Source organism: Hydra vulgaris, chromosome 01, assembly GCF_038396675.1.
Source record: "Hydra vulgaris chromosome 01, alternate assembly HydraT2T_AEP".
In the NCBI taxonomy this organism is placed as follows: Eukaryota; Metazoa; Cnidaria; class Hydrozoa; order Anthoathecata; family Hydridae; genus Hydra; species Hydra vulgaris.
Window position 1 is genome coordinate 6,957,082 of NC_088920.1, and position 27,720 is coordinate 6,984,801.

Here is a 27,720-nt window from a genome sequence, read left to right on the forward strand (position 1 = left end):
AGCACTCTGTTGTGAGTCAGGCTATTTGATAGTCAACATGTACTTTTGGTTCCCTATTAATGTTGCTTCCAGGGACATTTTTTTACAAAAAAATAAGCTTACAGGGACAAAAAATTAACTGATACACTAAAATGCCCTGATAATGCTAATGTCCACATAAGTGTTGGTTTTTTGTAAAATCTGTTTGAGGTCAGCAGTTAGGTTAAAAAATTGCCAACCTTGTTTCTATGTTTTAGCGTAAGACCTTTAAATCAAATGTTTTTTCAGATCTCTAAAAGAATGAGGTCGACAAATTATTGCCAACCTGATTTTTCCTAATTCTGAGGGTTGTATATATATATATATATATATATATATATATATATATATATATATATATATATATATATTATAATTATAAAAAGGCTGATGGTTGTCAACAGGCACTATTAATAATGTTGTTTGTCATTTAGTTTTACTTATTTTCATTTTTTTCAACATTGTATTTATAAAATTACCATTGTTGATGATGAATATTGTTAATATTTTTTTAATTATCAAATACATTTTACTTTTTTTAATTTTAGGCTATTGCTATATTTATTTATGAATATAAATAAAATACTGTATATTTATATTTGGAAACAATAATCCATTTCAGCATAATTATACTATATTTTAAATAAACACAATGTTTATTAATTTAATATATCATAAAAAAATTTGTATTTAGCATTTTGAAGAAATGGATAATAAAAAATACAAAAGTATTATGCTGAAAATTACAAAAAATTTGTTGGATGAAGATGTTGAAAGCATTAAATTTTATTATTCAGAACAAATTGGTGTTGGAGATTGTGAAAAGATCACAACCCCTATAAAATTAATAAAAGCTTTAGAACAACTTATGCTTTTGGGAATTGATAATTATGATGCTTTTGTTGAGGTACTTAAAAATATTAGAAGATATGACTTAGTTGAATTTTTTTCTGGTAAGTATAACAGTGGTGTTATATTTATTAATTGCTTGCTTTTATATGCAACTGAAATTTATGACTTGAATATATATATTTATATATATATATATATATATATATATATATATATATATATATATATATATATATATATATATATATATATATATATATATATATATATGCATTGTTGATTTTTCTTAAGTTTTTATTTTACGCTAAGGCTTTAAATAAATAAATAAGTAAATATAGTGACTGTTTAAAATAAACGAATTTAATGTAAATTAACAAATGTTATAATGTAATTTTTTATGTAGGCATGTTTAATGATAAATTTAAACTGAGTTAAATCTTCCGTTGCAGTGGAATAACTTATTTGATTTTTTGTTTTTTTTATTTTTATGAAGATTTCTTTAAAACTTTTTTTTTCAAATTTACTACCTTATCAGAGTATAAAATGATTAAAAAATCGCTATTTTAAATAGACTACAGTATTTTTTTAAGCAGATTTTTTCACAACTTTTTGGAAAAAATCAATTTGAATACAATTTAAAAATAATATATATAGCAGTTTTTTAGTAATTTAAATAAAATTTGTTCTTTCATTTGCAATCATTAGAAAAAATTTGTAAAAGTGTTATGCCTAACTTATAAATAAAATGCCTTAAAAGATAAATTTTTAAGTAATTTATTTTAAATGCAAATAAAAACGTAACAAAAAGTAATTTTTGCTTCAAGTTTGGGTTTTTTGAATTTTTATTTAGTGCATATATATTTTATTTTTGGAGGGAATTGTTTTCGTTTTTCATTATTAGTATTATTTTTTTCTTTTTAGTTTAAGCTAGCTTTTCTTTTTTCAGCACATTTCAAAAATGATTGAAAATCATTTAATCGTATAAACTACCGTGGTCAAGTTGTCAAAATATAAAATCATTTGTGTGGTCAGCTATAGCACTTAATCGCACTCCATTACTCTCCTAGTCTGTATATATATAAATGTATATATATATATATATATATATATATATATATATATATATATATATATATATATATATATATATATATATATATATATATATATATATATATGCACTTATATAACATATATATATATATATATAAATATATATATATATATTTATATATATATATATATATACATATATATATATATATATTTATATATACTTATAAAACATATATATATATATATATTTATATATATTTATATATATATTTATATATATTTATATATATATTTATATATATATATATATATTTATATATATATATATATATATATATTTATATATATATATATATATATATTTATATATATATTCATATATTGAAACACAGAAATAAGGTTGGTGATATACACATATTGCTGACCTTATTTTTTATGTTTTATAGTAAAACATTTGTAACAAATTTTTTAATCTGACCTAATGCGCATATCTTATAGATTTTACGTCAGGTTATCCTGCAACTGGTAACATGTAATTCAGTACAATCTGTTTAATGTCTTGCTGCTTTGTAGGATAAGCTCTTTTAGGAAAATGCTAGGAGAAGCCAATTCTGACTTAAACACAACTTCCTAAAGACTCCAATAGTCACATGCTTGGCCTGGGCATTTGAATTCTTAAGAATTCATCCATTTGAAACTAGGTTTGAATTCACTAAATATTCTTTATATGCTTTCGTTTAGCTACACTCTTTTTTTGTTTTTTCTGTTGTTATTTCTGATCAAATTAACCAAGTTTTTTTGCTTTTAGTTTGTTATTTCTGATCAAATTAACCAAGCCCTCTCTTTTTATCCATTACCCAATATCGTTGTTGTTGATGGCTTTAACGGTCATTACACTGAATGGCTTGGCTCTAGTGTCAATGACTCTGCAGGCGTTAAGGCTCACAACATTAGCCTTTCCGAATCTCTAACTCAAATGGTTAACTCTCCAACCAGTTTTCCAATTAATCTGAATCATTTACCTTCTCTACTCGACCTATGTCTTTTTACTGATCTTAGTCAGTTCTCAGTTTCTCCACATTCACCCTTAGGTGCTTCAGATCATGATTTGATCTCTCTAAAACTATTATCTCATTCTTCTTCATCATAAAAATCCCCTTATCATCATACTTTTTTAAACTGCCTTAAAGCTGTCTGGGGCTCTTTCCTTGATTTTCTTTGTGATTGCATATGGGTTTTACTGGTGATAAATATTTTTCTTACATAACTTTTTGGATTCAAGCTGGCATGGAATATTTTATTCCTTTCCGATGATTCCATGTCAAGCCTCACTCTCCTACATTTGCCTCACATTGTTCTGTTGCAATTTCCTATTGCAATTTCCAGAAAACATGCATCTGTTTACTATTGCTAAAAACCATTGTAAAAAGGTTTCGTCTAACCCCAAAGTCCGCTATTCCCTGGTCATGAAATCTTGAATTTCATCTCAAAAATTTGGCTCTCGTGACTTCTAGAGATTCTTTAACAGTATCAATAATAAGGGCAAATCTGTTATTCCACTTCTCTTGTATGGTTCAGATTTTGTCACCTCACCTGAAGACAAAGCTGAATTGATTGCTATGAATGTTTTATCAATATCATATCTTGATTCCACTAGTTGTATTCTACTTGATTTTGCCAACAAACAATTTGATCCATTGCTTGACATTTGTATTACTCCAGCTTCTGTATCTAAAGCAATTTCCTGCTTAGACTCTTATAAAGCTTGTGGTCTGGACAACATACCTGTTGTAGTCTTGCGGAAGTGTTCTCTGGAGCTGTCGTCTATACCTTTAAAACTGTTTAACAAGTGCTTATCTAAATATTGGTTTCCAGCATGATGAAAAGCAGCATCTGTTATCCCTATTTTCAAATATTCTGGAGAGCAATATGAATCGTCTAACAACAGTCCCATAAGTCTTCTTCCTATCATACGCAAGATTTTTGCATCTTTAATTAATGAACGCTTATTCTCTCACCTGAATCTAAAATCTTACTTTCTGATCATGAATATGGATTTTGATCTTCTTGTTCTACAGCTGATTTGCCAATAAGTTTTTTCGTACATTAGGTGGAGAGGCTAAGGTTTTTGTTCTCCACATTTCTAAACCATTTGATAAAGTTTAGCATGGTGGTCTTCATCATAAATTTTCTTCTTACAGTACATCAGGTAACATCTTTAAGATTACTGAATCCTTTATTTCCAATTGTAGTATAAAGGTTGTTCTCAATGGACAGCACTCTTCTTCATATCCTGGAACTTCATGGGATCCTCATGGTTCTCTCATTGGCCCTATACTCTTTTTTATTTACATTAACAATCTACCAGGTATTCTCATATAAATGGTGATATTGTTTGCTGATGATACTACCATTTATTCTTTTCTTGATAAGAAGCCAACACTACCTGATTGCTTGGTGGGTGCATTTGAGCTTGAAAAGGATCTAACTTCTGCTACAGCAAAAAAACCCAAGTTTTTTCAGCCAATTATTACAGCAATAATTCAGACCTTTCTATATTTATGAATGGTGATGTACTCGACAAGTAATCTACCCTTCATCTTTTAGGATTAACTCTTACTTCCAATCTTTCATGGAGACGATATCTCAAATCCATTGCAAAATTAGCATCTGCTACGGTTGCATCTCTTTATCATGCTTGACAGTCTATAAATCTCAAATCCATCCTTGTATGTATTACTGTTGCCATATATGGGGTGGAACTTCCAATGGTGCCCTTTCTCTTTTAGACAAGGTGCAAAAACGCATTGTAAATGTAGTTTGACCTGCTCTTGCAGCCAGCCTCCAACCAATATCATATCATCCTATGTTGCTTCTCTTTCTCTTTTCTACAAATACTATAGCAGACACTGCTCTAAAGAGCTAGCGCTTCTTATGCTATTGACTAAAATTCTTTCTTGTGTTACTCGTCATTCAATTAATTCTCATTCTTTTACTTTGACAATTGCTCAAAAAACTCTTATTCGTTCAGTTTTTTTTCTCAAACATCAGTTCTTTGGAATTTGTTTCCTTCATCTTGCTTTCTTGGTTCATATAATTTGCAATCTTTTAAGTTGTTAGCTAGTTGTTATCTTGCTCTATAAACTTCATCTTTTCCCTTCCTTTTTTGTTAGATTGCACACTTTTTTTTATTGATAAACATAATACCATGGTTGTTGCTCATTTTGGAAAAAGTTCCTATCAAACTCTTTAATAATATCAAACTACTTACTAAAATCTTCTTGATAATTTCAAACTTCCTTCTAATGCTATCTTAAGGAAGATTAAGATTATTTTTGTGATTTTTAATTGGTTTTTAGGCTAATATATTTTGTTTTTGTGAAAATTGTGGTTTCTTTAATTTTTGGACACAGACATGAATGTATCTTTTCTTTTTTCTTTTATGTTTCAAGTCAAGTTTCATTTGACCCTTTGGTTTTCTTTTTCTCTTTTGCAACTGCTATTTGTAATTCTCAATAAAAAGAGTCGCTGTGTAATAAGACAGTTAGGTCTACTTAATACACCTTAATAAATAAAATTTTTATTTATTTTTTAGACGAATGTGTTATCCATACTTTTCAAATATATACAACTGACAATGTCAAAAATGCATGTCAGTCTGACATGCTTTTTGAAACGTCAAAGAAATGTGAATGATTTTATTGCTAAGGCTTGATTGTCATGATTGTCAAACATTTATGCCTTCATTTATGGAATGTTACATAAAATTTAGCAAGTGATAAATTTACCACTACATTCAGTTATACAAGATGAAGTAACATGATGATAGAACTCATTGTTTTACATGCTTAGGCAGCGTAAAATGAAACTAAAAATTTTTATTAGAAATTATAAATTCAAAGTCTACAACCTTACAGCAATCTAATGAGTAAATAATATATCAATAAATATTTTAATTTTTAAACATTATAAGACAGCAAATTAAAGTATAAAAGTGCAGGTGGAAAGAGGATTTTGTTTAAAGGTTTTCTAGCAGAGCTATAATGAAACTAAATAACACTAAATAACACATTTTAAAAGTAAACCTTTAATTACTCATGTGTGTAATAGTTTTAAAAATAATGAATAAACACTGAATACAGAACATCAAGTAACAAAGTAGTTGATTATAGTTTACTAGCTAGTAGACTAATGGGAGTACACTCAGTTCACAAAATATAGGTTTGTAGTTTAAATCTACCTGCCAACTATGTCTTCATCTGATGGTCTTTTTAAACAATGTTTGTGCTTTTGAGTTTAAAACTGAGAGAGTTGTGAATAAAATAAAAATTAAAAAAAAGTTATATTAGTTTCTTTGACTGTAGTAGAGTTGTAGACTCAGGGTTAGGTAGTTGAATTTAGTTGAAAATAAAGCAAAAAATCTTGAGAAGTGAGACAATCACTGTTGGTACTTTAAAAAAGTTTTTTGTTTAACATCATTAAAATTACATTCAATGTATTTGATTTTGAAATTCCTGAATAAATAAAATTCTATCAAATTCTTAAGACTTGTTTTCAATCTTCTATTTTGTTTTACCATTATCATATCATTGTGGTCAAATTCTTCTATTTTCATTAAATAGTTTCAGTAATTGTTTAAAGTAATTTGTAAAAAGTGGTTATTGCAATTACAAGTGAATGACCACCATGCCTAAGGTTCTAATAAAACATATTTTTATATAAAGTGACTTATGGGTGAACCAGCACAACACCAGAGGTCCAAGTAGTTTGAAATTATTGTTAGACTAGTTTACTGGTTAGTAGAATAGTGGTAATAAAAATACAATAACAGAGAAACATTTTAATTTCTTATTGAGGTATTTTATTGAGATATTGAGTTTTTTCAAAATTTTCCTTAAAATAATAAAATTATATTTTACTTGTATGAAAGAAAAATAGAAGATAAACAAGATAATAATATATTAGTTAAGATATATATTAGAAAAATTTAAGTAATAAATACAGTTGATTAATGTTGATAACTAGTTTTAAAAAAATTAAAAATGAAAGTTAAAATTATATGTATTTTTTAAAATATCAATGATTGTATTTGCATTTGTATTTGGAAAACTCTGATAACATATATTTGTATTTAAGAATTTAGAATTAATGTATTAGTATTTGATCAAATGTATTTGACTTCAACACTGGTTAGTAGTCATAACTTTAATTTATCATTTAGAAACATCAAATTCATCAGAAATAGACACTAGCATTTCTGCCAAGAAAGGTAATTTTAATACTGTTTTTTTTTTTTTTTTTTTTTAATTTAGAAACATCAATTTTATCAGAAATAGAGACCTGTAGAATTGTTAATAAATAACAATTAACAATTGGGTTTCTGTGTGTTTCGTTCTTTTAAAAAGTAAGATAAAAATGAATTTTAATTATTTCGGTTATTATTTATTTGTTTAATTTTTTTTTTTATTATTTCATTTTTTATTTTTAAAAGTTTATTAAAAAAATTAATTTTTTTTTTTTTAAACTAAAGTCCAAAAAAAAAGTTAGTACAAACAAAAGAAAAGGACATAAATTTGCTCCATATTTATTTTAATGTGAAAGTTTTTGTTTATTCGGAGTAATAACTTTAGTAAATCATTTAGTGACTTTAAATTGTCCAGAAATAGTGAACAGATTTTCCGCCAAGAAAAGAAAGCAAAAAAAGCAACAACGAAAAAAGTTAATTATAATACTGTTTTTTATAATACTGTTTTTTTTTTTAATTACTTTAACATTTACTATATTCCAAAAATAGTTATTAACATTTGGATTTCTGTTTCTTTTGTTTATTTAATTGGATAAAAATGAATTCTAGTTATTTGAGTTATTATTTGTTTGTTGACTTTTATTTCATTTTCTTAAGAATGTGTTGTGTTGAAATAGAAATATGCATTTTATTTTTTTATGTTCTTTTGAATAAAATGTTTTTCTTGTACCTAATGCCCAGAATGTCGCTTTTTTAAAAAACTCAGGGAATAGGAGGACTGTTATTGGAAAAGGGCATTAAGGGTTTCTTTTATTATATTTTGTTTTATTTTTAATTAATATAAGTTAAAATATAAAAATATTTTAAAAAAACTTGATTCTAATCAAGCTTTTTTTAAATATTTTTTGTTTTCATCATTATGCTGATTGGTTCTAAGGAGTATGTTGAACTTAAATATAAATCAGATTGACTCTCCTTTGGACTATAAAATCAATCTAACATTTTTTTGATATCAGTGTTACCACCACTGGAAGAAGGAAAATCAAAGAGTACTCAATCAAGCAGTATCAAAGAATAATTTTAACCTCCACGTTCTGCTCAGACCATGTATGAGTCTGTAAGCCCAGAATGTGGTATATTCTGAGCCTACATACTCATACACAATAACAATATCAGATGGTGTTTTAGTGCCTGTAGCTTCTGATAAAAGATTTCAAAAAGGACTGAGCACATTATAGTAGTTTTTATCTATAGTGAACCCATGTAGCATGCATGCCAGGTCATTGGCATCACTCCCGGAACAGTTGAAGTAGCCGCAAAAAGCAATTGAATTATCAACCAATATATCTGCCGTTTTGCCATCAACGATACTTATATCTGTTCTTACAAATATTTTTAACCAATTTCTGAAAGAATATGGTAAGTTGCATTTCTTTTTCAGTTTACTAAGAGTTGGTTGAAAATACCTCTTCACACTAATGCTACTTTCCTTTGCTTTCAAAAGAGTAACTTGACTGGTATAAATAATTGAGTCAGGGATTTGATTAGTCTAGATTACTAGGTTGTTTGCATCTTTAATTCAAAGGGACACCAATAGAAACCAATATAATTTGTTTCTTTCGGTCAGCATCTTCAGAATCAGAAAACTGATGTTAATAATTATGGTTTTCAGACACATCAAGCTCAAATTTACCATCAACATATACAGAGTGATGATTTTTTTCAAATTTATAGTCTCAAAGTTTTAACTTTTTTTATAAACAATACTTTTAAAAGCATTTTTAATGAAATTTTATTAATAATCATTAACCAAAGATCCATACAGAACACAAACATTCAAATATATAAAGTGACTTACAGATGAACAAACAACGTTCCCAAAGCCCATACAGAATAAAAACACACAGATATATAAAGTGGGTTTAAATTGAAATTAAAAAACACACTCACTAATTTTCATCAGCAATATTGTGAGGCAGTTCCGCATCCTCTTCAAAGATTATTTTTACCTTTTTAGTTTAACCATAAAAGTTTGCTTTCAAATAATTTGCATGGTTTTTTACCAGGTAAATCTTGCTTTTCCAATTTTCTTGAAAGTCAAGATATTGTAACTCTAGCAGTGGATCAAGATTATCCTATTGATATTTTCTTTACTGATTTTTCTAAACCATTTGACAGAGTTCACCATAGAAAACTTATACTAAAAATTGAAATGTACGGTATGAAGGGATTCATTCTTAAATGGATTGAGTCTTTTTTATCAAAAAGAAGGCAAAGAGTTGTTCTTGAAGACATTGCTTCTACGTGGCTTTGTGTTTTTGGTAGTGTATGGCAAGGCTCTGTTCTCGGACCATTATTGGTTATAATTTATCAATGGTTATAATTTAAAATGGTTATAATATAAAACCAAAATGGTTTTATATTATATTATAACCCAAAATGGTTTTATATTATATTATATTATAATATTATATATATTTTATATTATAACCCAATGGTTATAATATAAAACCAAAAATATATCAATGATCTTCTGGACAAATTAAAAAATCAATGCAAGCTCTATGCTAATGATTGCAAAGTTTTCCACATAATCCGTGATAACAGTAGTAATGATCTACAGGATGACATAAATTCTATTTTTAATTAGTGCAATGACTCACTATGCAACTAAATATAGAAAAATGTTATAAAAATAAAGTAATGCATGTCAATAAAAGTAATAAATTAAATAAAAATATCAATAAGTATTACGTTTCTGATTATCAATTGAGTACTGTGGATTGTGTAAATGATCTTGGTATCATGTTTAAAAGAGATCTGAAATATGGTTATCATATATTTGCTTGTTTCTAAAGCAAATAGAATTTAAGGTCTTATCCAACGCATGTTTCCATTTTTAAATGCTGACATACTTAATTTGTTTTATGTTTCCCTAGTACACCCTCATCTAGAATATGCGTCTTCTACTTGGAATCCATTTTTTAAAAAAAGACATTAATTGTATTGAAGATGTACAACATAGAGCAAGAAAATTAATTCCAGGATATTCAGAGCCTCTTTATGAGGAAAGATTAAATAGACTTAATTTAACAACCTTATTTATGAGAAGAGAAAGAAGCGAATTAATTAACTTTTTTAAATGTTTTAATAATTCTTTTCAGTTAAATACAGTATCTTCTCTAAGGAACTTTTGTCAACCACTGGTCCAGTTGGTTGTGTTTGTGACTATATCCACAATCATAGGTACACTTCTGAGATCTCTAGATATAGATACACTTCAGAGACTCAAGTAGAAGGAATTTTTTTACTAATAAAACTTGCTGCTAAAGTGGATTACCACTCAGTGATCATTTGCTCATCGCAGCAATTAGATAAATAAATAAAATTTATGTTAAGTAAAAAGTCTATATAAATCTATCTGTGGTTAAGATAGTTACTGTGTTAAAGTGATTTTACACCTTTACCATGGGGTGGTGTAAGAATAATAAAAAAGTGAATTCATTAAGTATGTAAATTGAAAAAATTGCAACCAGTTAGAAATTATAATCGTATAAACTTGACAATTCCCCTCAGTTTATGTAAAAAGAAACTACTTTTTTATTTAAGTCCTAATTTTTCTAGACTTTTATCAGAATAGTTCTGTTTTGAAAGTTTTTTTTTTTTAACTTTAATGATATTCGAGAATAATTATACTCTCCTCAACTTTGGAAAAAATCAGAAATTCTCTAAAAAATTCCAAAATGAAGTTAACTTAATTTTTTCCATTCATTAAAAAGTGTTTACAGGTAATTTTTCAGATTAGCTACTGTTGTCTGCAATAAATGGGAAATATATAAGCAGCTTGTTGCACTTTCGAAATCAAATATGTATAAAAAAATATTATGTCCATTTGCCCAAAAACTCGACTTAAACCCACAGTTAGGGAGTATTATGTCTCAAATTTAAAATTGTTTGATATCTTCTGAAATTAATGCTTAATAGTTTTTTATAAGACTTCCATGATATATATGGGGTATTAAACTGTTTGATATCTTCTGAAATTAATGCTAATAGTTTTTTATAAGACTTTCAAAATATATTAAAGGTATTAAAGACTTATATAATAAAAAAAAAGAATTTTTTTAAAAAAAGTCAAAATTAGTTACAAACAACTTGTTTTAGTACGTTTCTACTTTATAAACTAGTTAACAATTAAAAAAATATATATCTTTCAATCTATTTTTAGTATGATAGAAAAGGCTTGGTAAGGAAGGCGAGCGACTTCAAGAATTATATGAATACGCAAATAGTATTTTGTTTTGACAATTTAACCACGGTTTTTAACAAATGCTCTGAAAAAATTGGATTATAATTACAATGAAAATAAATAACTTTGACATGTTTATCTTTACTAACAACTTAATATTAGCAAGTTGCTGGTAAATAAAGTAGCTAATCATTTTAATTATAGTAGTAAGTTAATAATTAAATTAATTTTTAAGCTCAGCTTTATTTTTTATACTGTAAAGTATACATATCACAACAGTAACTTTACGAAACTGTAAATTACAAAATCAAATATTCTTTATTACAAAAAGTGAATAAACTGTTTACTTTCTGTAACTTGATAAGAAAGCACAAGATAAAGCAATGAATTACCTTTATCAACTAACATCTATAGTTCTCACAAAAATTGTATCTTTCATTACTAATCTTAATCTAGCTAAACTTTATTCGTTTCTGATTTTAAGTCCTATTTTTTTAATTAAAGTATTTTAATTAAAGTGGGAGTTGTTTTAAGTTTTATTTATATTATTTAACTATATAAGATTTTTTTATAAGTGAAATGAAAAAAAAGTCAAAATTATTTTTAAAAATTTTAATTTTATAAGCAACAACTTTAAACAGCGATGATCTCTTTAATAAACTTTATATAAGAATCATTAAGGTTAGTTCACTCAAAAATTATTTTGTTTAAATTAAAGATTAAAGATTTTGTAAAGAAGAAAGAAAAAGACAAACTTTTTTGAAAGCCATTTGAATTTATTGATAGATTTATTGGCTACATTTACAATAAGTTTTTATCTTAAGTTTCTTCATAGTTAAGTTAAGATTTTTTAGTGCATTTTTAAAATGTAGACAAATTTTTAAAACATATTAACAGCCGTGGTCAAGTTTTCAAAATCAAATAGTATTTGCGTGGTCATATTATGACGTGAAATCGCATACCTTCTTTTCCAAGCCTGTTGAAATAAAACCTTTTTGTGTTTTTGAGCTCAGGCTCATGTAACATGGAAAAATAGCACTAACTAGACACTAATGTATATCGGTTGTTATTGGATACTTGAAATAATTAAGCTTTTCGTAAGCACCTGACACAAACAGAATAATGACTAAAAAATGTTATAATTAACAGAAACATTCTCAAATCATTTAGCTGTGCATAACCAGCTGATTTGATTTCGGATATATAGAGAACTCTAAAAATAAATTTAAATCTGATAAATCCGAAAACATAATTAAAATCTAAAAACATATTTAACTAAAGCAAAAATTGGTTCTTCTAAACAAGTGAGTATTCTTCTTTCAGAATAGGTATGATTTTTCAAACATTACTAAAAACTGCCTCAGTATTTTGAAGCAGATTGTCATATATATATTTTTTAATTATTATTTATTCTAATTCACTCTCAACTGCAAGCAACCAATATTAATTTGACTGTTATTAGAAAACGAAAATAAGTTAAAAAAAAACGATTGACGGAAGTTTTAAAAAATTGTAAGTTGTGAGCAGTTCCATATAAAAACATCCATTTTTTTTTACTATGTACTTTGGAACTGTTGTACTCTGAACTTTCAAGTGTAACCTATTCAAATAATAGAGAAAAAGAATATACAATACAGAAAATTCAAAGATGGTGTTCCACATAATTTTTCTTTAAATTAGTTGAAATATATTGAACTGACCCTATATAAATTGTAATATAAATTGTATTTAAATTAGTTAAAATATAATGAACTGACGCTATATAATGGTTTCTAAAACATAACAACTATAATTTAAAAAGCCTACTATATCTGTTTTTACAGCCTGAAAATGTGTTTTTTATTTCAATTAAAATAAAATTTGTTGTAACATTAAACTGATTATACTCTGTTTTGCGTAATTCCACATCAAATCACCTAGTCCATTCAACTATGTATCTTCCTCTTTGTTTCATGTTTATTTTATTCATTGAAAAAACGATATCATTAAAAAAAAGGTATTCTTAAAAAAACATTGCGTGGAAAATTTTAGATGAAAATTTTTAACAGTTACCAATTTTTATATTGACTTTTATATTGACTTTTTATAAGTTTTCTAAAATGACCCAGTTTTTGAAAAAACTTTTATTTTAATCAAATAAAAAATAACGGCAAAAATATGAAAATAAACATTTATTATGCTTTTTTGATGCAGAATCCAATAAATCTACTTAAAATGCTAAAATAAGAAAAGAGCATGCTTAAAAAGTATTAAAATAACAAATTTATATAATTTGTTTCGGGCCCCCAATATCTCAAAACACCTTTTTTTTTTATGCTATTAACATTTTAAGTTACTTAAAAACTCACATGTCATCAAAGATCTAGCTGAAAAATAACATTAACATAAAGAACTATAATTTCAATGATAAATCACTTATTGAAGACATTAGTAAAAAAGGTTTGCAAATACAGTAAAAATAAATTAACAATAATTTATAACTTATATTATATAACTTAAGTATTCACTAGAACTAAAGCAAGCTATTTTCTTAAATATAGTTTTTTTAATATGTTGAAAATAAAACATTAGTCTTCTATTTGAGGCCAGTAAAAATATGTTGAGGGAACTTTTGGGTTAGTTAAAACATGTTGATGGGAACTTTTGGAGAAGCTTAACTTCAAAATCAACTTCTTCTAGATTGATTTTAGTAATGGTGTTAATCCACCATCATAGACTCAACCCTTGAATTAGGATTGGTATTTAGCAATACCGACCTAACTGCTGACCAAGAAGTGTTTAAGGTCGGCAATAAATGGCCGACCACATTTCTATGTTTTATGTTCAAACCTTTGTTGATGACATACATGGAAACATACATAAACTTGAATGTTTTCAAAACATTTTGGTGCGGAAGAATAAAAAGAATATTCATGAACACTAAAAACACGCCAAATATACTAACAAACTAATTCTATTGGTTTAAAAAATACACTGACTAAGTGAAATAATGTTCTAGAGTAATCTGTTGAAATGTTTTTAAACTTGTATTATTCAAGATTTGTTAAGTTTTGAAATTCCAAGCGTAAGTTGTTTTAAGAATACATTGTTGAACTAACTATTATTTTATTACTATGGCTCATTCTCGGAGCCACATCTGCAAACCTGTAAATCTTTTAAACTATTATTATTTGTTTACAAAAATAAATGTTTAAAATATATATTTTTTAAATTGTTAAAATTTTGAAAGTTTATTATATTTTATAGATTTTATTTGTATACTCCTATTTTTTATATAAAAAGTATGTATTTTTTAAGTAAATGTAATTTTGTGTATCTGTTTTTTATTCTTATGTAATAATTTAAAACAATTTCTGTGATTTATTTTGTAAATAAAAAGACTTTCATCAATAATTGCGTTTTCAAGGAAGTTATTAATAATCACTATAATCAAAATTATATCCTAAAATACCTTTACTCCATCTTAAACAATATTAATTTTAAAAATGTTATGAAAAACCTGTTATTCTAACTTTTAGACCTATTATCCTTAAGATTAAAATATTCTTTTAATTTTCTTTTCGTCGTTACTACAATTGGTATCAGTATTTTTTTTATTATTATTTTTTCTTTTTTTTTATTATTTTTATTATTATTAAACCTGCAAATTATGATTTTTGCATGTTTGTTTTAATGTATGTTCTATGTGCTTTAATTTATGTGTTTACAATCCATATGTTTCGATGTATGTCTTTGCTTATTATTACTTATATTATGTTTAAAAATTGATGTCACTCCTCAGATTTCTGTATGAGTGACACCATCCTAAATAAATTATTAACTTATTATTATAAACAATTTTATGCTCATAACTACCATTATAATATTAATCATTATTATTATTTTTTCATTATAATTATTGTAAACATATTTATTATTACTATTACTATAATTTCTATTAATTTTTTTTTAATCTTATATTATTATAATATATTATTATTATTATTATTTAGTAGTAGTAGTAGTAGTAGTAGTAGTAGTAGTAGTAGTAGTAGTAGTAGTAGTAGTAGTAGTAGTAGTAGTAGTAGTAGTAGTAGTAGTATTTATTATAATATATTATTATTATTATTATTATTATCAAAACCATTGTAAAAATGATTTACGAAAAATAAATAGCTTGTTATTGTTGTTGTTGTTGTTGGAGCCCTTTTCTGTTTATATACTTTTATACTTTTTTTTGTTTCAAATACTAACTAAAATGAAAAATCCCACTCACTAAACATCATGTGTGGTATTGTGTAGCAATTCCAATTTCTAAAGTATTTTTAACCTTTTTAGTTGATTTCTATCTAGTTAATTAATTTCTACAGTAACTCAATGATTTAATTAATTCATTTGTTTATCTTATTAAGAAGAAATGTTTCAAAATGTTAAACTATTCAAACTACGCTAAGCATTAAATAGTTATTAAAAGAATTAACTTTTTTATTTATAAAATATTTAAGCTCAAATAAAACTAAAACTAGCGTTGGTTTTATTATAATCTTGTTGGACTTATCGGGGCTGGAGGCTCGTTTTATTTTGGAGGCCTTTTTTATATGCCACAGCAGCATAAAAGTGACTAATAAAAAAGGTTTTCTTGACTATTTTGGGGCCCGGGTCTATAACCCCCTCTATCCCAAACCGTTATTAATCCAGCACTGGAAATAAGATGCGAGTATATAAATAAAAATTATATTATACTCTTTGATAAATAAAAGAACATTTGTATGTTTATTAAGCACTTGTAAGATGTTGCTTTATATAAAAAATGTCGCTTAATTTAAAAAAAAACTTATAAAAAATGTTTCGAAAATATTTGTTCTAAACGTAATTTATTTAGCTTTAAGTTTTTTTATGTTAAAAGTTATTTTCTTTTCCTAGTTTTATTACGTATTTTGTAACTGTCAATTATCGGTCCAATTAATCTTTTTTGCATTTTTTGTTTTGTTTTTTGAAATATTCTCAAAACGACTAAAAAAATCTGGCCAGTTTTTCGCAACTAATTTTGTATAATTTATAGAAACTATATGTAACTATATGAGGAGCTCATCTGCAAAACGCGCAAAAGTCATAAAAATAAAAATTTTGAATTAATTCTATTTCCACGTTTTAATTATTTAAATCTATCATCTATTTAAAAATGGAACCAATTAAAAAATTTTTGGTCCTAAAAATGGACGAAGAAAAATTTCTGTTGATGTGCAACTAAAAGTAGCTTAGTTTTTTGTTGTTTTCAATCAGTTTCAAACTTGGACTTGGTGCGTTTTGCAAATGGGCTCCTAATATATAGTTTCTATAAATTACGCAAAAAAATTTTTTTTTTTTTTAGTTTAATAATATTTTTTACAATGCTTACATAATCTTTTTTTCATGCATAGTTCGACATCACTTGAGTCATAAAACTTTTTAAGCAAATCTTCGTATTTTTGTAAGACTTCATACTATGGCGAAATAGCTTATAATCCTTTTTCGTTAAAAATCTTAGCATCATTAAATCTCTAACTTAAGAAGTTGTACAATAGTTCTTTTGTTGAACAAAGAAGTTGCTCTTTTATCAAGCTTATTATTTAATCAAAGTTTTTTGATAAATTTATAAGCTTTATTTTAATTTTTTTTTTATTTCAGCCTTTTAATTTTTTTTTTTTTTTTTTTTTTCAATTTAATTCTTAACACTTTTGAAGAAATATTGATGCCTTTTATTGTGTTTTGATGTTTTTGATGTCAGGTTAATCTTATAATACCTTTGATACCTCCTATTATTCTTATGATAAAATCCTATTAATCTTATGATTACCTTCTATGAACCTTATAGTAACCTATTAATCTTATGATAACCTCTTATGAATCTTATAGTAACCTATTAATCTTATGATAACCTCCTATTAATCTTATAATTACCTTCTATGAACCTTATGATTCTCTCCTATAAATCTTATGATAGTTTTTGATAGTTTCATGTTAAAGTTTTTAAAGTTGTTTTTTATCATTTTTTTTTAATTTTGCGAACAATTAGCTTAAGTTATTAAATTTTTATTAAGAAATTCTTACTTTTTTTTTAAGAAATTTCCAAAAAATTTCAGTAAAAAAAAGTGTTTTTTCAACTAATAATCAGTTATATTAAAAAGTTTTTGAACCAACAACTTTATGCTTAAGTAATAAATGATAACAAATAAAAACGTTTGTCAAATATAATAAAATTAACTCAAATATAAAATAAAGTCAAATATAATAAATAATATAATTTTGGTTTAAAGTATCTTCAATCTTCATAACTACAAATAAAAATCAATTTCATTAAAGTTAATTTAATTCATATTAATTACAGGAATTTTTTTGTTAAGAAATTTCAGAACTTTATTTGTAATAAAATTACTAATAATAAATAAAATATAAAAATAAAATAAAATTACTACTAATAGTACTTTTAGTTTTATGAGTTTTATGTCAAGTTTATTGTAATAAATATTTTACATTTGTATAAAATTATAGTAATGATCATCATCGCCATGATCATGAACATTAGCAAAATCATGATCATGACATTACTAGAAATTGTTTTGTTTTATTTAGATTTGTTGAGGATGTCGGCTGAACTAAAAAAATATTATCTTAAATATTACGGGAAAATTGGTGAACTTCAACCATTATCAAAAGCATCTGCAAATGTTGATCTGATACAAAAATTTGTTGATCTATGTATTGTTGATGCAGCGAATGCTCAAATGGATGCTGTTTTTAGTATTGAACGAAAAAGATTTCTTGAAAAGCAAATGAGTTATACACCAATTCCATATAGTGAAATATTTACGAAAGAAAAATCAGTAATACTAATATCCGGAATAGCTGGTATTGGGAAAACATGGTTGCTTAGAAAATGTTTGCTTGATTGGTCAAATGGTTTAATTTGGAAAAATGTTGAACTTGTGTTTTATTTGGAATGTAGGAGGCTTAATCAACATCAAAATATTTCTAATATTAATGAATTGCTAAATGTTTTCTACAAAGATATTGTTAATGACATTAACATTAGTAATGATACTGCACTGTTAATAATTGATGGATTAGATGAATTTAAATATATCAAAGAGTTATTAAATACAAGTTTAACTTTTAACTATCCTATTGTTAAAGCTTTAAAAGAAGTTGAAAATTACAAACATGTTATTGCTGGTAGAGTTCATGCAATAGATCAGTACCAAAGTGTATCTGCAAAACATAGCGATAAGTTAACCATTCAAATAATGGGGTTTAATGAAAATGGAATAAATAATTATGTAGAAAATCATGTTGTGGAAGAAAAAAAAGAATTAGTAAAAACAACATTAAAAGAGTCTCCGATTGCAAAAGCCATGGCATCTGTTCCATTTTATTTGTCTTCGATGTGTAAAATGATAAGTGATTCAAAAAAAATAGATTCAAATTCTTTCTTAACAATGACAGATTTGTATGGAAATATTTTTTTATTTTTTTTACGAGAACACATTATTAAAAACAATAAATTGGTTTATGAGATAATGGAAGATAGTTCCAACAAAAAATATATTTTGATTATTTGCAAAATTGCGTATAGATTGTTTGTTGAAAATAAAATAATTTTTTCCAAAAAAGAAATTCAAACTTTTTATAGTGACTTTGATAAAAATGAAGGTAATTTTTTTGGATTTATAGAAAAAATTGAAACAGATCTAGGTTGTTATTATCAATTCACACATTTGACAATAATGGAGTTTTGTGCATCTGTATATGCATATAATTGTTTGAGTTGTGATGAGATTTTGGGCAATAAAAAACTGAAGAGTTGCTTATCAATGATTTGTGGATTAGCCAATAAAAACCAAAACAGTTTATTAAAGTTTCTTGTTAACCTGAATGAATCTTGGTTTTCTAGTTTTAGTAAGTCATTTTAGATAAACACACTGGTGTTCAATAAGATATAAATAATATAGACATTTTTAAGTTATTTGTAAGAAATTATTTTGTTAGTGCAATATATTTATTTATATTTGTGTGTTTGTGTGTATTTGTATTAGGTAAGGTTTCAATTTGTTATTTATGTTAATTCAATTTATTTTTCATTACAAAAGTTAAGAAACAGCTAAAATTTTTCATTCATTGACTTTTGATTTCATTTGTTAGCATATCTGTTTTTATAAAAAGGATTGCAGAGTCTTTTTTAAGACTTATTGTTTATAAAATATAACATATAACTTTTTGTCAAATTTGATTTTTAAAATTACAATATAAATATATGACATAAGGAGCGCTTTTAAATCCCTCTAACAAGATGGTTAAATTTTTTTTTTCTAGACTTTAAAAGTTTGTGATGAATATACATAATACTTTGAAAAAGATATATATTTGCATTTAAAGTGAATATCTTTAAACTTTATGAGAGATTTTTAATACACAAAACACTTTTTGATAGAGTAACTAAATGTTTTTTGTATTTGTTTATAAAATATGCATTTTATTTAAATTGTTTAAGAGTATATATTTTTTTATATTTAATTAAGTGTGTATGATAAACTTCAATTCAAACAGATGCTATTTACTTAATGTGTGTTTTTTTGATGGTAAGTTAAGACCATCTAATAAACTAAAAAAACCATCTAATAAACTTACATTATGAATAAAATTAAGTGCAGTATTTGTTTTTGTTGGGCTTCGAACTGTTTTTAGTTTATTAATTGTTTAGACTTGTATAACATATACAAGTATAACATAGATTCTGTTCTGCTAAAGCTGAATGATCTAAAGAAGCTTTTTTGTTGTCTTCTATGTTCAGAACTGAAAAGATATAAAATTATTTAAAGTCTTTTAATGAAGATAAATAGGATGATTAAATATTTATGAATCTAATATTTATTAATTGTTTAGAATTGATGTCTGTGCACTTAAAAATCTTTAGAAATTTTTTGGTTCTTTAGCATTTGGGGTGAAATCCCTATGGTCAAATATGGTCAAAAAAAAATTATTTAAAAGTATATCAAGTATATCTGGATCTCAAAAGAACATACTTTCACAGAAGTTTTTAAAACAATACTTGTTTGTAATAAAAATACTAATATTCATATGACTGCTGAGAAATATTTTGTTAAAATTGTTTTTAGAGTATTTTTCACATTATTTTATTTAAATTAAATTTTATTATGTTTTCTAAAATCTTTAAAAAAATGCCCTTCTCTTAAAACTCAGGTTGACATACTTTTGAATATTTTTTTTCTATGGGCAATAAAAGGAATTTTACCCCGAAATCTAAAGATTTGAACCCAAATATCTTTATAACTTGATGTGATGGTGAAAAATAAGTTGCATATTTGAAACCCTCAGTCTAACCAAACCCTCAGTCAACTGAACCCTCACTCTGTTGCGAGTCTGGCTATTTGTCAGTCGATGTAGCAGCACTTCGTTGGGAATCAGGCTCTAAGATAGTCGATGTACCTACTTCTCCGCGCATGTTTTACAGTTTAAAAATAAAAGCATTCGTAGTGTTGTTGTTTTTAAAAACTAAAATAAAAACATTCAGAATGTAATTTGTAAATCTTTAAATCTTTTAATTTGCTGTTTTGTGGTTTAATTACTTCCCGTTATTAAATTAATGCGTTTTAACATAATCTATCCTTAATTTTGCCATTTTTTACCACAAGTTTGTCTCCTTAGATGTTAACTATATATATATATATATATATATATATATATATATATATATATATATATATATATATATATATATATATATATATATATATATAAATATAATATTTTTTATGAAGGGGGGTTTAATGTAATTATTATTTGAACTCACTTATTTTTATATATTTTAGGAGAAACTTATTTTCGTGCCTGCATTTAGAAATCAATTCCAATTTATTGTTCAATAAACATTCTTGGTTTGCATGTGTAATAACTTCAAACTTTTATTTAAGGCATAGTGTGCATTTTTTGGAAATATTGTTATATGAAAGTGCTGTTTTAAGGATGGACCAATTTAGTATAAAGTCATCAATATTTTAATCTTTTAATTCCAATATATATTTTGACAGCATGGTGTCTTTTGAATACTTTTTGTTTTTAAATGATTGATCATGATTGGCAAAACGTTCTTTCCATTCATCCTCTGTTATGCCAATATTTTATTTATCAGGTACATTCTTAGAAAAAGCAACACATTTATATACCACATTTTTTTTATAAACAACTTCCACTCATTAAACAATTATTTTTTTACAATTAAAATTTTCTGTAGTTTTTTCATTTAGGATTACTTTTTTGTTTAAAAAAGCGTTATTGTGACCATTTATAATTCTTTCCTTATTTTTTGTGCAACTGTAGCTAACTTTAATTGTATTTCGATTAAAATTTTATGTAATTTATTAAAGGGCGGGAAATGCTTATCAACTAATTTTAAAATGAATTTTCCTATGTTAGTGGAAACATTTTTGCTATATATGGGGGAGAGGGTGGGGGAGGGTTGAACCAAATTACATTTCTGGTTCTATTTCGCTTTTTTGTATTCTTTTTTATGGGTCAAATTTTAGTTCAAAATTTTTAAAACCACTTTTTTTAAGGGCATCTTCAAATATTTGTCTAAAGGAATTGAATACATTTTCATTAAAATATTTTGGTTTAGCCTGTTTTTAATTGAAATCAGGATTGGTTTTAGAATTTGGGGTGGATGATATGAGTTGATATTAAAATACAATATTTCAATGTTTGGTTTTTTGAAATATAAGCTTATATAAATTTTCAAAAAGGTTAAATGTGACGTCAAGAAAGTTCACAATTTTTAAATTTGTGTTTATTTGTATTGGAAAGCCAATATTTTAAAAAAATTTTATAATAACTTTTTTAATTTTATCAAGCTGTGGACCAGATTTTGTAAGCATTACTATTAAACCGTTGTCGCAATAAAGGCCTAAATCATTTATATTAATTATTCAACTTAATAAATCTAAAATGTATAGTCCAACAAATTCACAAATTTCTGCTCCATCATAACTGCCCATTGTTACATCAGTGCAATCATGCATGTTTTTTTTCTAAGTTTCCTTATTAAAATAAAGTAAGGCTTTTCTACAATGTTTTATTATACGGATTGTTTTTTTGGAAATAACTGTGTGGCTTTTTGCAAATTCAATTGTTTTATCTAAAATATCTGCAGTTATTGAGGGGTAAAAATTATTAATGTCTAATTGAATGAATGTACAGTCATTTTTATTTTCGATTATGGAGAACCAATTTATAACATCAGTGGTATTTTTCCACTGTTGCAAATATAATTTATTTCTAAGTTATTTCTAATCTCTTAATTATTTTCTGTTATTAATTTTATCCAATTTAATTTTGCTTACATGTCCAACATTTTGCTTACTTGTCCAAACTTTTTGAGGGAACCAATACTACAAAGAAATTTTGAAAATTTGGTTTATTTTAGTGTTGTGAAGGCTTGGGCAGGGGCAGTTGATATAATATATGTATTTTTTTTCTTTTTGTTATTCTTCTCCGAGAGAGCCGAGAAGACCACTACAGATGAGGAGGCTACTTAATAGTGGTTATAACCCTCTTTTAACTCTATAACTCCGAAACACGAACCCTGACAAACATGGTCACTGCGCGGAGAAACAAGTTGAGCGGATCAAATAGTGGGGATCAAACATATATATATATACATATATTTATATATATATATATATATATAAATATATATATATATATATAAATATATATATATAAATATATATATATATATATATAAATATATATAATATAAATACATATATATATAAATATATATATATATATATATATAAATATATATATATAAATATATATATATATATATATAAATATATATATACATATATATATATATATATATATATATATATATATATATATATATATATATATATATATATATATATATATATATACATAGTTCTATAGATTGTTGCATTTGGGAGTACGGAAGGAAAAAAATGATTCTTATGCCAACAAATACATCACTTTTAATCACTTTTGACTTTCGTCCAACATTTGCGTGTTGTCGGAAAGTAAAAACCATTAATTTAATTACAAATTAATCATTTTTTTAAAAAAACGCAAAAATGCAAATTTAATTGACCAGAATGTTTTTAAAAACTTTCTGAATGTTTTTAAAAACTTTCTGAATGTTTTTAAAAACTTTCTGAATGTTTTTAAAAACTTTCTGAATGTTTTTAAAAACTTTCTGAATGTTTTTAAAAACTTTCTGAATGTTTTTAAAAACTTTCTGAATGTTTTTAAAAACTTTCTGAATGTTTTTAAAAACTTTCTGAATGTTTTTAAAAACTTTCTGAATGTTTTTAAAAACTTTCTGAATGTTTTTAAAAACTTTCTGAATGTTTTTAAAAACTTTCTGAATGTTTTTAAAAACTTTCTGAATGTTTTTAAAAACTTTCTGAATGTTTTTAAAAACTTTCTGAATGTTTTTAAAAACTTTCTGAATGTTTTTAAAAACTTTCTGAATGTTTTTAAAAACTTTCTGAATGCTTTTAAAAACTTTCTGAATGTTTTTAAAAACTTTCTGAATGTTTTTAAAAACTTTCTGAATGTTTTTAAAAACTTTCTGAATGTTTTTAAAAACTTTTTGAATGTTTTTAAAACATTCTGAATATTTTTAATAATATAAACAATGTTTTTATTTTTAATTTTTTTTTACTGTAAATCATGCACAGAGTGATGCTATATCGACTATCTTATAGCTAGACTCACAACAAATTGCTGCTACATCAACAGACAAATAGCCTGACTCGCGACGGAGTGTTGCTACATCAACTATCTTATAGCCTGACTCTCAAGAGAGTGCTGCTACATCAACTGAGGGTTTGGTTGGGGCAGGCAGTCTATCAAGTACTAAAAAAAAAATTCTGGTTTTGCATTTTAATTTTTACTTTTTGTCAACAAAACTTTCTAACAACCAGTAAGGAGTTTTTGAGCCTAGTTTACAAAAGATAGGGTGTTTTTGCAAGATATGGCAGCAGTATTCCATACAAGGATGGATTTTAGATTTTTAGAGATATAGTATAGAATCCTGAGTAAGAAAGTGACAAGCATAATGAAGTGATGCAACCTTAGCAGATGCTAGTTTTGCAATCGATTTGACATATGGTTTCTAAGAAAGATCGAAAGTAAGAGTTAATCCTAGAAGAGGAAGGGTAGCTGACTCATCAAATATATTACTGTTATTATTATAGGAAGATCTAGGTTATTGCGATGATGATTAGCTAAAAAATATTGAGTTTTATTAGAATTGAAGCTCACCAGCCACTGTGTTTGGTTGGTGAACTTTTCTTCTGTTGCAGAAGTAAGATCTTTTTCAAGTTCAAATGCCCCCTCCAAGCTATCAGATAGTGCTGGATTCTTATCAAGACAAGAATAAATGGTACTATCATCAGCAAACAATGTCACCTTAGATGTGAGAATTTCTGGGAGATAATGTAAATTAAAAGGAGTATAGGGCCAAGGATAGAACCTTGAGGTACCCCTGAAGTTACAGGATATGAAGAAGAGTACTGTACATTGAGGTTAACTTTTATACTACAATTAGTAAGGAAGGATTCAGTAACCTTAAAGATGTTGCCAGATACATCGTAAGAAGAAAGCTTATGGAGATGACCAGCATGCTAAACCTTATTAAAGACTTTAGAAGTATTGAGAGTGATAACCTTAACCTCTCCACATCCATCAAATGCACAATAAAACCTATCGGTTATTACTGTTAACAAATTAGCAGTAGTGCGAGAAGATCAAAGTCTATAATGATGATCAGAAAGTTAGTTATTAGATTCAAGATGGGAGATTAGGTATTTGTTGATTAAAGACATTAATCGAAAATATTGCTTATTATAGTAAGAAGACTAATGAGATGGTAATAAGTTGAGTCAGATCGCTCTCTAGAATTTTTAAAATTTGTGCTAGAAAACAAGACTCTTAAAAGCACTTTTCAAATAGTTTTAAAAGTATAGACAACAGCTCCGAAAAATACTTCTTCAAGACTTTAACAGGTATGTTTTCCGGACCTCAAGCTGTAAACGAATCTACACAGGATATTACTTTAGGTTTACTTTAGACAGAAGCTGGAGTGACATAAATAATAAGCAATGGATCAACCTGTTTGTTGGCTTTATCAGGTAGAATGCAACTAGTGGAATTAAGAGATAATAATAATGAAAACTTCTTATCTTCTGAATGTAAAACATGCTACATTTACTATCTTATAGCCTGCTGCTACAAGGGAGTGTTGCTGCATTGACTATTTCATAGTCTGCTGCTACAAGGGAGTGGTGCTACATAAGTTATTTTATTGCCTGCTGCAGCAAGAAAGTGTCGCTGCATCACCTGAGAGTCTGGTTGGGGCAGTCTATCAGTTATAAAAAAAAAATTTTATTTAAAAAAAATTATTTTCAAACTTGAAATAATGTAAAATGAAACAAGCGTTTTGTTGCATTAAAAATATATATTATATTATTCAATAAAATATATATTCATTAAAATATATCTTAGGAAACTGGTTCTCTGGGAACAGAAAGATTAGGCATAATGGAATAATATGGATTTTAGGTAAGAAAGTTTATATTTTAGTGAGTTCTTAATTATATTCTTCAAAATTTTTTTTTTTTTTTTTTCAGTTCAATGATTTTGTTTTGTCATTACAAAAATTACACAATTTTGTGTAGAATAAAGAGTAAGCATGTGAGCAGAGCAAAAAAACAGAAAATATTTGCCTTATCAATATGTCCTTAAGCTGTGTTTGCTTTCCTTGTAAAACATTCTTATAAGTTTTAAAATATAAAAAATAAAAATCTTGTGTACCATTTTTATGTTTTAAAAAAAAAGGCTTTCATGAATTTATGGCAATTAACATTAGTTACTCAGTGGAGACATTCCATAGACTAGGTATTTTCCAAAAATACTATCTTATGCCTAAATACAAAATCTATGTATGTTTAATATAGTAACTAAAACAGTTAACAGATGGCTTAAACTGTAAATTGTATGAGGCAGGAAAACAAAAAGAAAAGAAAGGGTTTTAAACTAATGACTGAACAAACTAAACAAATTTTGAGCATGATGAAGTATTAACAGTAAAACAATAGGACTTATTTAAATGCAGAGACATGCAAAATTAAGTTTTAGTTAATGGAACAAGCGGTGATAGCCTGTTAATATAGTGGCTAGGGTGCTATTTATAGAAAAGAAAAAGAGATGCAACCATATGACAGTATAAAGAAGGCTAAAGTTTAGCTGCTTAAGCAGGTCCAATGACATTTAGCATGTTTATTTAAAAGAGACCTTCTCTAAAAGAGAGAAGGTTTTAAAAGAACCAGCTAAAAAATTACATAAGTATTCTATACAGGGAATAGTAAGAGATGTAAAGAGGTAGAGTTTATGATGCTTAAAATCCTATGTTATTTCCGCATTAATTGACAACTATCAGAAACGTGCAACAAAAAGTTCTCTAAACTTTTTTTTAATCTATTAAACTTATACTCTATGGTGTATGATGAAATAAACCATAACAAGATTAAGATATGCATAAAAAGTAACTATTAAGTATTCTGTTTTCACAACACGTCCAAACTTACAGTGTGATGCTATATGGCACATGTCTAAAATAAAAAATTCTAAAATAACAAAAAAAAGATCTTTTAACAACTTTCTTAAAAATTTCTGATGTATCAGACTATATTATTTAAAACAATTAACAATAGTGTAAACAATTGGTGCTATTTAGGATGAAAGTATAATAAAATTGGTAGACATGTTGATAAAGTTAAATCATTTATTTTAAGGCTCAGACTAGCCTTCAAAATCACACACATGGTCCATGAAAATTAGCACCTGTCCATAGCAACACAATTTTCTTAAAATTTCTATGCCAATGCACAGTGTAACAGAGTGTGCCAAAATACCAAAAAATAAATGTCAGCATTGCACCATGAAAATTTGTCATAATGGTGAAGACATGTTCATTAAAGGAAATATCTAGTTAAAAAAACATTAAATATTAATCTAAGTGTAATTTTATGCAGTTATTTAAACGTTAATTTGACATGTGTTCCAAAACGCTATTTTGCATTTTTTATTTATCAACTTTCTTATGCTACTATTGTTTTAAATTAACTTTATTGACTTTCATTTTAAAATGTATTATTTTAATTAACAATTTTTTTTTTGCTCAGACTTTTAAAAACAATTTAGTGTAAGTGTAATCATTAGTTTTTATGCATCAAAAACA

The 27,720-nt window shown here is 25.8% G+C and overlaps 1 protein-coding gene across 1 annotated transcript; it reads left to right on the top strand.

The window, feature by feature from the left end:
- Positions 1-685: 685 nt before the first annotated feature.
- On the top strand, positions 686-26,684 carry LOC136075070 (NACHT, LRR and PYD domains-containing protein 12-like). The gene is made up of 4 exons (XM_065787310.1): positions 686-971; positions 7,148-7,195; positions 18,012-19,334; positions 25,986-26,684. Exons 1-4 carry the CDS (start codon positions 725-727, stop codon positions 26,072-26,074), a joined length of 1,707 nt encoding a protein of 568 aa, XP_065643382.1. The 5' UTR covers positions 686-724; the 3' UTR covers positions 26,075-26,684.
- The last annotated feature ends 1,036 nt before the right edge of the window (positions 26,685-27,720 follow it).

Bases quoted from the DNA above. Each gene is read 5' to 3' on its own strand.
- LOC136075070 (XM_065787310.1), top strand. From the start codon at position 725: ATGGATAATAAAAAATACAAAAGTATTATGCTGAAAATTACAAAAAAT. The intron at 7,196-18,011 runs GTAATTTTAATA...TGTTTTATTTAG, and splicing joins TAGCATTTCTGCCAAGAAAG to ATTTGTTGAGGATGTCGGCT. The intron at 19,335-25,985 runs GTAAGTCATTTT...AATATATCTTAG, and splicing joins ATCTTGGTTTTCTAGTTTTA to GAAACTGGTTCTCTGGGAAC.